This window comes from Staurois parvus, unplaced genomic scaffold (assembly GCF_062004578.1).
Source record: "Staurois parvus isolate SC_StPar_1 unplaced genomic scaffold, SC_StPar_1.0 ptg001328l, whole genome shotgun sequence".
NCBI classification, from domain to species: Eukaryota; Metazoa; Chordata; class Amphibia; order Anura; family Ranidae; genus Staurois; species Staurois parvus.
Genome location: NW_028319124.1, coordinates 4095815 through 4108587, shown reverse-complemented (window position 1 = coordinate 4108587; position 12773 = coordinate 4095815). Strand labels below are relative to the sequence as shown.

At 42.0% G+C, this 12773-nt stretch overlaps 1 protein-coding gene across 1 annotated transcript in view; it reads left to right on the top strand.

Moving 5' to 3' along the window:
* STXBP2 (syntaxin binding protein 2) overlaps positions 1 to 12773 on the top strand; it is a 78190-nt gene that overhangs the window by 20855 nt on the left and 44562 nt on the right. Inside the window, exon 2 of the mRNA XM_089661285.1 lies at positions 7273 to 7322. Within this exon, the coding sequence (XP_089517411.1) occupies positions 7273 to 7322 (50 nt within the window). The remainder of the gene's footprint in view (positions 1 to 7272; positions 7323 to 12773) is intronic.

Genomic DNA, 12773 nt, shown 5'->3' with positions numbered 1-12773 from the left:
TAATAAAACCACTCTGTTGTAAAAAAAAAAAAAAAAAAAATTAAAGTATCTAAACCCAAACATTTAAATATATTTATTGGCACTTATTAGTCTTTAGACATGGTGGCTGCATTAGTTCCTCTTTAACAGATCTGAAGGTATAAGTTCATAGTTAGTGTTTTTTTTTTTCATACCGTTTCCTACTTGACCTCCAAGCCTTTAAGGCTACTCTTTATGGAGGGAACTAGGGTCTGGGGCCTATAAGACAGATGAAACCATTCTCTTTATCTCAAGGCTTGACAAATTTGCTGTGAATCTAGGAGCCAGCTAAAAACATTAGGAGCCAGTTTTTTTTTTTTTTTGACTGGCAGGGATTTGTTTTTGGTGACAGAGATGACCAACCGCTGATCTCTAAAGGGGATCGCTGATTAAAGGGGACTGTGATATAATGGGGGGAGGTGTCTCTAAGGGGGTACTAATACAAAGGGACTCTAATGGGGAGGGGTCTCTAAGGGGGGGTGCTAATATAAATGGACTCTGATTTAATTGGGGGGGTCTCTGTGGGGGGTTTAATTATAAAGGGACTCTGATCTAATGGGGGGAGCTCTAAGGGGGGTGCTAATATGATCAGTAGCAGTCAGCACTCCCTCTTAGAGACCCCCGTTAAATCAGAAAGACCCCCCCCCCCCGCGCCCATAGATTGCCTTACCAGCGGGACTGCAAGCCAGTAAGTGAAGCTGGGGAAAGGAGCTGAGAGGTGGAGTGGCTGCGGCTCTAGGGCAATTTTCCTCTCATCCAGTGTGCGCAGGGTGCTAAGGAGATCACTGAAGCGGGGGCGAGGGGGAAGGCGCCTGGCAGGGGAGAAGGCAGAGACCACAGGAAGGCAGGTGCCTTGGGTGTCTCCTCTCACCTGGGGAGTAGATAGAGTTCAGCTTGCTTCTGGGCCCCAGCATGCTCACTCTTGGCCATCAGGCAGAGATGGGGCTCACTGTCGGCTCCTCAGTGTACCATCCTCGCCATCGTTAGTCAATTGGGAGAGCTACCCTTCCAAACCCCCCCCCAATTGGGTGGAGGATCAAAAGGGGGCAGAAAGCAAACAAACCAGTTAAAAATATCCCGTGACACACACAAACTTGAATCTACTTTGTTTCCAGTGGCTAAAATCACTATAGGTACCGCTTGGAAAACTCTGATCGTTGATCTAGCTCTGATGAAGCATAAGGTCACATGCATTATGTTTTTATGTTTAATGAAAAGATTGTGAGCCTCTTGCGAGATAAACAAACTATTTTTGAAAAGATCTGGGCCCCATGGCTTTCTTACCCTAAGTCCCGGAAGCACGGTGCCCACTCCTGGGTTAGTGAGAACTGGATTCATGGTTGGATCTCCTTTTCTTTCTTTTCATATCTTATTTCCTAGTTCTTTCTCCCTTTTATTTTCCTTGTTTTATTTCCATGTTCCCCCAGTCTTTCTTCTTCTTTATTTCATGTTTTATGACAACCTTGACCTAGTCGAGGAGTTAATTGTTCTGATAGATTATTAAGATGTCTACTGGATATAGGTTTTGGTACTTCGTAAAACATATCAACCGCTTTAATGGTTTGCAGTTAACCTTTTGATGCTCAGTGTAGATGGTGCTGTAGGCCCTATGGGTTCCCACTACTTTTACAGTTGGATCCATTCTGTAATAACCCAGGACCTGCTGCACAATTGGACTGGAGGGAGCTGACCAGATCCCATAACTTAGTCACCTAAATGTTATTTTGTTACGATCATCTATGAGGCTATGTTCCATTACAGGGTTGGGACTGTTTGCTATTATGACCTTGGACATATGTTCATTGACACATTTATTTCCCATGTGCTATGTTCTCTTCCGGGATCGTCCTGGGCTTCATAAGCAGTCCAATCACGACTTTATGTTTTATATGTGTACAGTTAACACTGCGTGAGCGTTGCTATCTATTTGCTCAGTTGTTATGCTTTGTTTTTTTACTTGGAAAGAAAATTAAAATAACAATTGAAACATAAAAAGGGGGTGCGATGATGTGGCCAGTGGAGAGGGGATAGGCTGACAGCCTGCCCAATGATCGTTTCCCCATGCAAAGTCATGTAATACGCAGCCAATAGAGGAGAGAAGGTGAGGAGCTCAGTGGGCGGCTGCCTGAGGCGTTATTCATGTTTGATGGCAGCAGTGGATGGGCTGAGAGAAGCCCAGGCGCCGGGGCGCGATTTCTGGTTGCCGTGTCGACCTGGTGCATGGGATTTGTCAAGCTCTACCCTAGCTGTTTACCTGAAGTTCGCCTTTAATAGTGAGTTGTGGTACGGCTCTGGTGCAGGTCCCTGATACACACTCCACTATTTCACAAATGCTACCTTTTGGTTGTGTGCTTTGAATAGCTACCCATTGAATTAGAGCGTGCACTTCTCTAATGGACTATGATCTTAATGTTATCTACAGGTGAAACTCGAAAAATTAGAATATTGTGCAAAAGTTCATTTGTTTCAGTAATGCAACTTAAAAGGTGAAACTAATATATGAGATAGACTCATTACATGCAAAGCAAGATAGTTCAAGCCGTGATTTGTGATAATTGTGATGATTATGGCTTACAGCTCATGAAAACTCCAAATCCACAATCTCAGAAAATTAGAATATTACATGCAATCAATAAAACAAGGATTGTACATAGAACAATATCGGACCTCTGAAAAGTATAAGTATGCATACGTACTCAGTACTTGGTTTGGGCCCCTTTTGCAGCAATTACTGCCTCAATGCAGCGTGGCATGGAAGCTATCAGCCTGTGGCACTGCTGAGGTGTTATGGAAGACCAGGATGCTTCAATAGCGGCCTTCAGCTCTTCTGCATTGTTCGGTCTCATGTCTCTCATCTTTCTCTTGGCAATGCCCCATAGATTCTCTATGGGGTTCAGGTCAGGCGAGTTTGCTGGCCAATCAAGCACAGTAATCCCACGGTCATTGAACCAGGTTTTGGTGCTTTTGGCAGTGTGGGCAGGTGCCAAGTCCTGCTGGAAAATGAAGTCAGCATCCCTATAAAGCTCGTCTGCGGAAGGAAGCATGAAGTGCTCCAAAATCTCCTGGTAGACGGCTGCGTTGACCCTGGACTTAATGAAGCACAGTGGACCAACACCAGCAGATGACATGGCTCCCCAAATCAACACAGACTGTGGAAACTTCACACTGGACTTCAAGCATCTTGCAGTGTGTGCCTCTCCATTCTTCCTCCATACTCTGGGTCCTTGAGTTCCAAATGAGATGCAAAAGTTGCTCTCATCAGAAAAGAGGACTTTGGACCACTGAGCAACAGACCAGGTCTGTTTTTCTTTAGCCCAGGTAAGACGCTTCTGATGTTTTGTTGTTCAGGAGCGGCTTGACAAGAGGAATACGACATTTGAAGCCCATGTCCAGGATCCGTCTGTGTGTGGTGGCTCTTGATGCACTGACTCCAGCCTCAGTTCACTCCTTGTGAAAGTCCCAAACACTTTTGAATGGCCTTTTCCTGACAATCCTCTCCAGGCTGCGGTCATCCCTGCTGCTTGTGCACCTTTTTCTTCCACACTTTTCCCTTCCACGTAACTTTCTATTAATGTGCTTTGATACAGCACTTTGGGAACATCCAACTTCTTTTGCTATTACCTTTTGAGGCTTTCCCTCCTTATGGAGGGTGTCAAGGATGGTTTTCTGCACAGCTGTCAGGTCATCAGTCTTTCCCATGATTGTGATTCCTACTGAACCAGACTGAGAGACCATTTAAAGGGTCAGGAACCCTTTGCAGGTGTTATGGCTTAATTAGCTGATTAGAGTGGGACACTTTGAGCCAAGAATATTGCACCTTTTCACAATATTCTCATTTTCTGAGATTGTGGATTTGGGGTTTTCATGAGCTGTAAGCCATAATCATCACAATTATGACAAATCACGGCTTGAAGTATCTTGCTTTGCATGTAATGAGTCTATCTCATATATTAGTTTCACCTTTTTAAGTTGCATTACTGAAATAAATGAACTTTTGCATGATATTCTAATTTTTTGAGTTTCACCTGTATTTGGTAATGAAAACACATATGAAATGTGTTTATAAAGCGCAATTTCGTCTTACTCTGCTTTATCACAGAGAGGGACTGAGGGAGGTGGCATCATGTGCCCATTTCGGCATTCATTTTGTTCACCAATTTTTCGAACCCTGTGAATAGCTATAGTTCTTTATTTCTCCCTAATATTTCAGGTTTATCTGGCTTGGAATCAGACTGGAGAAAATCAAGGGCAAGCAAATCCAGGAGATTCTGCCCCATTCTCTGTAGATGTGTATTACAGAGCATAGAATCTTGCTACAAGAGGCTTCAGTTCTACTTCCATTGCTAAATCTGGTTGCAGTGGAATATATAAAATTCATATCATGGGTGGACTTTTTAGGCTTCATGGGTGTTTTCCCAGCTCTTCTGAATGCCATTTCTCCTGGCAGGAAGAAAAGCAGTGTAAAAAAAGTGCCTTAAGACATGTTTTGCATATGCATTTGGACTTATATTCTTTCCATTGGTCAGAATATTAATTTATTCTGGCCATTTTACTGAATGAATGTTCAAGCTCTAAACGTGTGCATGGAGGGGTATTTAGAGGCAGAAAAACACCTTTTAAAAATGATTTTTTGACACCCAGTATGCATGAGGCCTTAACTTTGTACTCTTGTAGTGCTTTTTTAACCACCTTCCGCCCGTCCTATAGTACAATGACGGGCGCAAGGTGGTTCTCTCGTTCTGATAGGACGTCATATGACGTCCTACCATTCTCACTGCACATGCGCAGCTCAGGGCGCGCGCGGCGATCGCCGGTGCGCTGTGTCCCTCGGAAAGAGCCGAAGATGTCGGCTCGGTCATGTGATCAGCTGTGTCCAATCACAGCTGATCACATGTAAACACGGAAATGTCGGTTATCGGCATTTCTCTCCTCTCAAGCTGTCGCGCTGAAATTCAAGAAAAAAGGTGTATTTTTCAGGGTACTGCTGTTAAATGAACAGATGCCCCCTGTAAGTTGACAGGTCTTTACTTTTGAGTTCGGGTCCACTAGAAATCCATGTGGCCTTAAACTACAACTTGGATATCTTCTGCTTTTATGAATGTTATTTCTGTAAACACTGCAATTTATTGCCCATGTTGTATGTATGGTTTTATTTGTGTGTCTTAGTCCCTATATTTGCGTGTATGCGATTTTTTTTTTTTTTTTTACACGTTTATGTATTGTTTCTTTGTTTTTTATGTAGCTGAGCTTCTGCAAGTTCCTGATTTTAGGTTCATAATTAACCAACAACTCCAGAGAATATGCTTCATTGGGTTAGAGCAGTCTTTCTCAACCTTTTCAACTCAGAGGAGCCCTTGAAATAACATTCCAGGCTCGGGGAACCCCTGCTAAAAAGTACTATATTTATAACTCATAATACATTAGTGTGACGGTCAGTGGGAAGAATGCTCCTCACACTTGTGGTCACTGGGGAGAATCTCACCCTAACAGATAACTAAAATGATTAATGGTGTCAGTGGAAACTTATCTGAGATGCAGAAACTGCTAATTGCTCAAGGAACCCCTAGCAACCTCTGAAGGAACCCTGGTTGAGAAACCCTGGCTTAGAGTAACTTGTTGCATCAAATTTGCTCAAGGTTGCTTTACTCTGATTTAGTAGGCATTGCCGCCTTGCCCTATTCAGGGCAGAATAACATTACCTTTTGTAAGGGCCCTTTCACATGGGCAATCTGATCAGGTCCACCTGTCAGTTTTTCAGGTGGACCTGATCAGAAGGTTCATGCATTCCTATGGACCAGTGGGTGTAAATGGACTTGTGTTTGTTTTCACCCGCCTACCTTCAGGTCTGATGTGACTGCAAAAAAAAAAATGGAGGAATGCGTCCTCTTATGAATGTGCAGACCAGATCAGAAGCAGCCTTGTGTAAACAGACAGCAAAGTTTGTTTACTCTCGACAGCCCAATGAGCAGAGTGGGCTCTGTCCATGTCCGCTCTGCATAAACTGAGTGGACACAGACCTGTCATCTGCCCAGCTCTGCTCCAATCCTCAGGGGATCTCTGAGTGGATTCCCTGCTGATCAGAATGCAAACCACCCATGGAAAAGGGCCCTAAAGGTCCCAACCCAATACTCCCCTTGCCAGAGCTCTCGTCTCCTTTGCATCCAGTAACAATACCTGATAGCTTTAAGTATGGAGGAGCACACAATCTCCTCCCTTGTAAGCTAACCGCTTAATCGAGACCTGAGCGACCAGCTGGCTGACCATAGAGGTAATCAAAGACCAGAACGGCTCTGATCACCTCTGGTATAGGAAACTGGAAGTGATGGGCATCACTGGATGTAAACGGCTCCATGTTTAAATTTGGAAGATATCTGATCACACCGATCAGATGTGATCAGATGCTTTTAAGCCCAGAGGAGACATCTGGGGTCTAATAGACCCCAGATCTCTCCATAAAGAGTCCCTGTCGCTGCCTATTACTATTACAAGAGATATTTATATTCCCTGTGACAAAAATTAAAGTGATAACAAAATAAATATAAACTGACAGTGTAAAAATACATAAATAATTTTAAAGCACCCCTGTTCCCACATGCTAGCATGCAAGGACGCACACACGCATTGGACCAGTGTGCACACAAACAGCAATCATCCCATACATTTGCGAATGTCAGATCGAGGACAATAATTCTAGCACCAGACGTCCTGTATAGATCTACAGTGGTAACCTGTAAAGGCTTTTACAGCATTGCCTATGGATAGTAAAATTTAAGTCATTTGTCGCTGTTGCACGGGCATGCGCAGTTTTAAAGCATGCAATGTTTGGTATCTATTTCCTCAGTGTTCTCTCTAGGGCCTCTGCTTATAAAAATATAATATTTGGGGGTTCTAAGACCTTTTGTAGCAAAAAATACCAATTGTTACATGTGAACAAAAATGTCAGGAAGTCCTGGTCTTACAATGGTAGAAACTAAAAAAAAAAATTTTTTTTTCAATAAGGTTATGCCTGGCAAAGTGCAGTAATCTCTGTTTCCCTTCAGTGTGTCATGCCTCTTAAGTGGCCTGTGCCTGCATCAGTGTGGTCTCTTCCTGTTGGGGTCATTTGCATGGGGATCAGTAATATTTGCTATCATTTTATGACCTATTTTTTTTATTCATCAGGTTTACAGCCATAGGTTAGCTGCCATCTACTGATTTCCTATTGCTTGTCTGCCAAGTTTCTCTCTAACTCTGGATTTTTTTCTTGCCCTTCAGAGATCCTTAATGGGGTAATCTCCAGTGTCAAAAAGGATGGCGAGTGGAAGGTATGTGATCAACCTGTCAAAACTCATTACTATCACTAATGTTCTGACAACCTCATTACTTTTACTTTTATTTTCTGTCTTGTTACTTTTACTTGTGTAAAACAAATTTTTAAAAATTAATGTGCTGTTATTTTGTTGTATGTTATAAGGAAAGCCATGTTGTCCCAACTGGAGATGTGTCACTGTTACAATTGCAGTTTATATTTCCCTACATAGGATTGGGTTAGCTTCTCCATATTATTTGAGCTTTATGTGAAGGCTAGAATAAATTGTACTAATTTTATCTTTGTATCCAGTTTGATGATGTGAATTCCTTTATATACACACCAGTTAGAATGTCACACAGGTTAGTGGCACTAGTCAATTTTAAGGATGAGCAGAACTTGTTGTCACTGATCTGTGGCTACTGAATGATGGTTCCATATGGAAATTTGTGTCATTGAGAAAAATCTGTGTCTGCCCAGTCAAACACTGTTACAAGAAACAGTTCAGTCATGGCAAGTCTCCTACTTCTCTCAATAGGGGAAGGATTATCCATGTGACATAAATACAGGGGGCAAAATAGGTATTGAACACCTCACCATTTTTCTTAGTAAATACATTTGAAAAGGTGCTATTGACAATCTTCACCACATGTTGGTACCAATTTATGCAATCCACATATACAAAGGGACCAAAACAAATAAAATCAGAAATAAAGTTATGTGTAATAAAATGGAATGACACAGGGAAAAAGTATTGAACACGCTAACTGAAATGTATTTAATACTTCGTACAAAATCCTTTGTTGGTTATGACAGCATCAAGATGCCTCCTGGATGGAGAAACTAGTCTCATGCATTGCTCAGGTGTGATTTTGGCCCATTCTTCCACACAGTCTTCAAATCTTGAAGGTGCTGTAGGCCACTTCTATGAACTTTGATCTTTAGTTTTTTCCATAGATTTTCTATTGGATTCAAGTCAGTTGATTGGCTGGGCCGTTCTACAGCTTTATTTTCTTTCTTTGAAACCATATGAGAGTTTCCTTGGCTTTGTGTTTGGGATCATTGTCTTGCTGAAATGTCCACCCTCGTTTCATCTTTATCATCCTGGTAGATGGCAGCATTTTCCATTTTCCATTCATCCTTCCTTCATGAGGTTTGTCAGTACCATATGCTAAAAACAGCCCCACACCATGATGTTCCCACCACCAAACGTCACTGTTGTGAAGGTATTTTTGGAGTGATGTGCAGCGCCATTTGACCTCCAAACATGGTGTGTATTACGGCATCCAAAGAGTTCAATTTTGGTCTCATCTGACCAGATTAACAGGTTCCCGCCCGGCCAATAGCCAGATGGCACCCGGCAAAACACCTCGTCCCTCCGGGTGGACGCCATATGGCGTCCTTTCAGGCATGCGCAGTTTGCCGGTCCGCAGAGCCACGCGATCTGTCACCGGCCATTTTTTTTTTTTTTCGCACTGTCACCAGTCAGTGTCCCTGATCACCGCCATGCCAGTTATATGATGACGCTGTACTGCACTGGTGACAGTATGTAAAAACAAAAATAGTGAAAATCAGTTTTTTTATTAATTTCCGAAAAATTGACAATAAATTACAACTTCAAAAAACTCGCCATGCCTGTGTTGAATTACGTCGGACTGTCTACTTTGCAAAAAGGGGTCATTTGGGGGATATCTGTACTGTTCTGACATTCTTGGACCTCAAGAAATTAGATTGGCCGTCAGTACTTCAGGACTGATCAATTTTCAGATATATCCCATAGTTTGTTAACTCTATAACTTTCTTACAGACTAAAGAATAAATACTAACTTGGGTTATTTTCACCAAAGACATGTAGTAGAATACATTTTGGCCTAAATCTATGAAGAACAATTATTTATTTGCAAACTTTTATACCAGAAACAAAGAAAAACGTGGGGGTTTTTTTCAACATTTTTGGTCTTTTTTTGTTAATTTAGCAGAAAATAAAAACCCCAGCGGTGATTAAATACCACCAAAAAAAGCTCTAGTTGTGTGAAGAAAATTATAACATTTTAGTTTGGGTACAATGTTGTATGACCGCGCAATTGTCATTCAAAGTGTGAGAGCGCTGAAACCTGAAAAATGGCCTGGGCAGGAAGGGGGTAAAAGTGCCTGGTATGGAAGTGGGTATATTCTCTCAGTATTTCACAGGCTTGTCTAAATGTTGTGCAGCAAACCTCAAATAATCTTCAACATGCTTTTTCTTCTGCAAAGGAATCTTGCATGGTGAGCGTGCATACAGGCCATGGCAGTTGAGTGTATTACTTTTTGTTTTATTTAATTCCAGGTCTTTCTGAAGCTGTCCACAAGTGGTCCTTGGCTCTTGTACAGTTCTTCTGATAATTGTTTTCACTCGTCAGAAATCTTGCACGGAGCACCTGGTCATGGCCGGTTTATGGTGAAATTATGTTTTTTCCACTTCTGGATTATGGCCCCAACAGTGCCCACTGGAACATTCAGAAGTTTAGAAATCCTTCTGTAACCAATGCTATCAGTATGTTTTGCAACAATAAGGTTGCAAAGGTCTTTGGAGAGCACTTTGATTTTACCCATCATGAGATGTTTCTTGTGTGACACCTTAGTAATGAGACACCTTTTTATAGGCCACCAGTTGAGACTGAACCAGCTGACATTAATTTGCACTGACAAGGGGCAGGATTGCTTTCTAATTGCTGATAGATTTCAGCTGATGTCTTGGCTTTCCATGCCTTTTTTGCACCTCCCTTTCTTCATGTGTTCAATACTTTTCCCCTGTGTCGTTCCATTTTATTACACATAACTTAATTTCTGAACTTGCTTGTTTTGGTTTCTTTGTATATATAGATTGCATGGGTTGTTACCAACATGTGGTGAAAATTCCATGTCAATAGCACCTTTAGAAATATACAGTATTTACTGAGAAAAATGGTGACGTGTTCAATACTTATTTTAACCTTTTGTATTTTCCAGCTTATTGAATTAAGTTCTCCACTTTGGTAGCCTCAGATGGCTTTTACTTTGACATCAGGTCATTTATGGTTGTATAAGTCTGTGTATATTTACACATTAAACACAGAAATAAACCTGGCGCCTGTGGCCTCAGTGGCATGTTGCTTTGTGAGGTTGGTACACTCAGATCCATTTATAGGAACTAGACTGTACCATTAAAAAAAAACAGCATCCCTTATGGATCTGACTTCCAAGCTTCCTTATATTAATCAGTGGGAACGGGACCTGAATCTTACCTTTTGACTTATCTGAGTGACAAGATATCGGTTATGCGTTCTCTAATTTCCATTAATACAAGCTAACTATAAAACACTTTTATGTTGGTACTTGGTGCTTACCCGGGTTGCAAAATGCACCTGGCCACATTGCCCACTGTTTTCTGGCGTTGCGGCCAGATGGGAACTATGTGTCAATCTGGTGGCAAAGCCCTATAGTGACCAGATTTTGGATTCGGAGGTTTAAAGTGTTACTAAACCTGGACCCTGCATTCACTATATCTGGTCTCCCACAGTACACAGAGCATGGAAATGCAAATATTTTAGTAAATATAAACTGCTAAATACCTTTTCTCATCAGCAGTATATAGCAGGCTTGTGACTTCTTTCAGTGTCCAGCAGAGCACTGGTTAAAGCTTGTAGGAGGAGTTTTCTTTCTGCTCTAGGAGGATGTGAAACCAGTGATCCTCTGTGTGGACAGTACTGATTGGCACTTTCCCAAGAAAAAAAAAAACAAAAACATCTCTAACTCTCTAACAATACACCCCAAACTGATCATGTGACTACAGATTCAGTCTGTATCAGGTGGTCATTTTCAACAAGAGGAGGGGCAGAGAAAAAAGGATCAAAACAGCCTTTTTACACAATGCAGAGGATTAACCCCTTAGGTTCCACAGTGAGTATAACAAGCATGCTTTGCTGCATATACAGACTGGTTTTACTGTTGTGGGTTTAGCAACACTTTTTAAATTTATTTCCTCAGTGACGGTAGTAAGTATCTGTTGATCCCTGAAGTCAACCCTCTTTCTAAAACTGCCTGATGTTTTTAGTGGCAAGAATTGTTATTGCTAAATATTGGAAGAAGTCGGTTCCTCTTAACTGTGTAAAGAATAAACTTAACTGGATTATGGTCAATGATAGACTCACCTGTACCCTTCATAGTAACACATCAAATTTTGATAGAACATGGGATCCATGAATCCTTTATATATCGGTCCCTTAGCGACTTTACACTTTTCTCCCCCCCACCCCCATTCCCCCCACTGGTAACCTTAATACGCTGCTGATATTAACTCTGCTGACTAGGATAGCTATGCTTCTGGTCCCTTGTGGATCAGGTTCAAGCTTTCCAGCTTCTGATGAAGATTAGCATTCTTACTTTAACCATTTCCCGCCCACAATGTACTGCAGCTACAGGCAAAACGCTCTGGCTGTACTAACACAGGGGGGCGCTGTGTTCCCGAGCAGGTGCTCAGTACTCCCCCCTTGCGACTGCTGTGTCCAGCAGAATGAAGATCTCGGTGAACGGGACCTGTGATCATGTGATCGCTATGCGATCACATGATCACAGTGTAAGCAAAGCTGTTATGAATGAGATTGATTCACAACAGTTCTGCTCCTCTTCCTAGTGAGCTGTAATTGGCCCACAGCTGTCACATGATACATGCAGGCCAATCACAGCACTCTGTACCATGTGACCAGCTCCAGCCAATCACAGATCGCTATCCTGAGCTGTCAAAACTTAACTCATTCATGACAGTTCAAGCTTTGCATTGCAGGAGAAATGATCTTTATTTCTTCTGCAAACCAAAGTGTAAAAAAACAAAGAAAAGAAAATTCCTGATCACCCCCCCCAGTAGTACAATGTTACTATGGTAACATTGTAGTATTCTGATAAGAGTATTAAACAAAAAAAAAAAACTAATTGCCAACCACTTACCCACATTTTGCGGGCGAGCAGCAGCTCTTGGCAAAGCGACGTAATCTTACGTCTCTTCCTATTATGGGGTGTGAATGCATCTGCGCCCCACACTGGTCCCCCCCGTCTGTCCAGGGAGAGAAGAGAGAACACGGCACCGGCACCAAGTAAAAGCACTACATTTCTACATTTTACACACGGTAGATTAGCACATTTAACCCTTTGACCACCCCTATTAACCCTTTGATCACCCCATCACCCGACAAGTGCCATTAGTACAGTGTCAGTATATAGGGTGATAGGTAGTGGGGAAGTGATATGAGGAAATATGCCCTTTGAAAGCATGTAGGTGGTCATTGGATTTTGGGGGCTTGTATGTAGCTAGACTGCCAAAAAGTCTCTCACATGTGGTATCCCCATACTCGGGAGACGTAGGAGAATGTGGTTTGGGGTGTTATTTCACATATACCCATGGCATGCATGAGCAATATATCATTAAAGTGACAACTTTTTTTTTTTGGAAAAA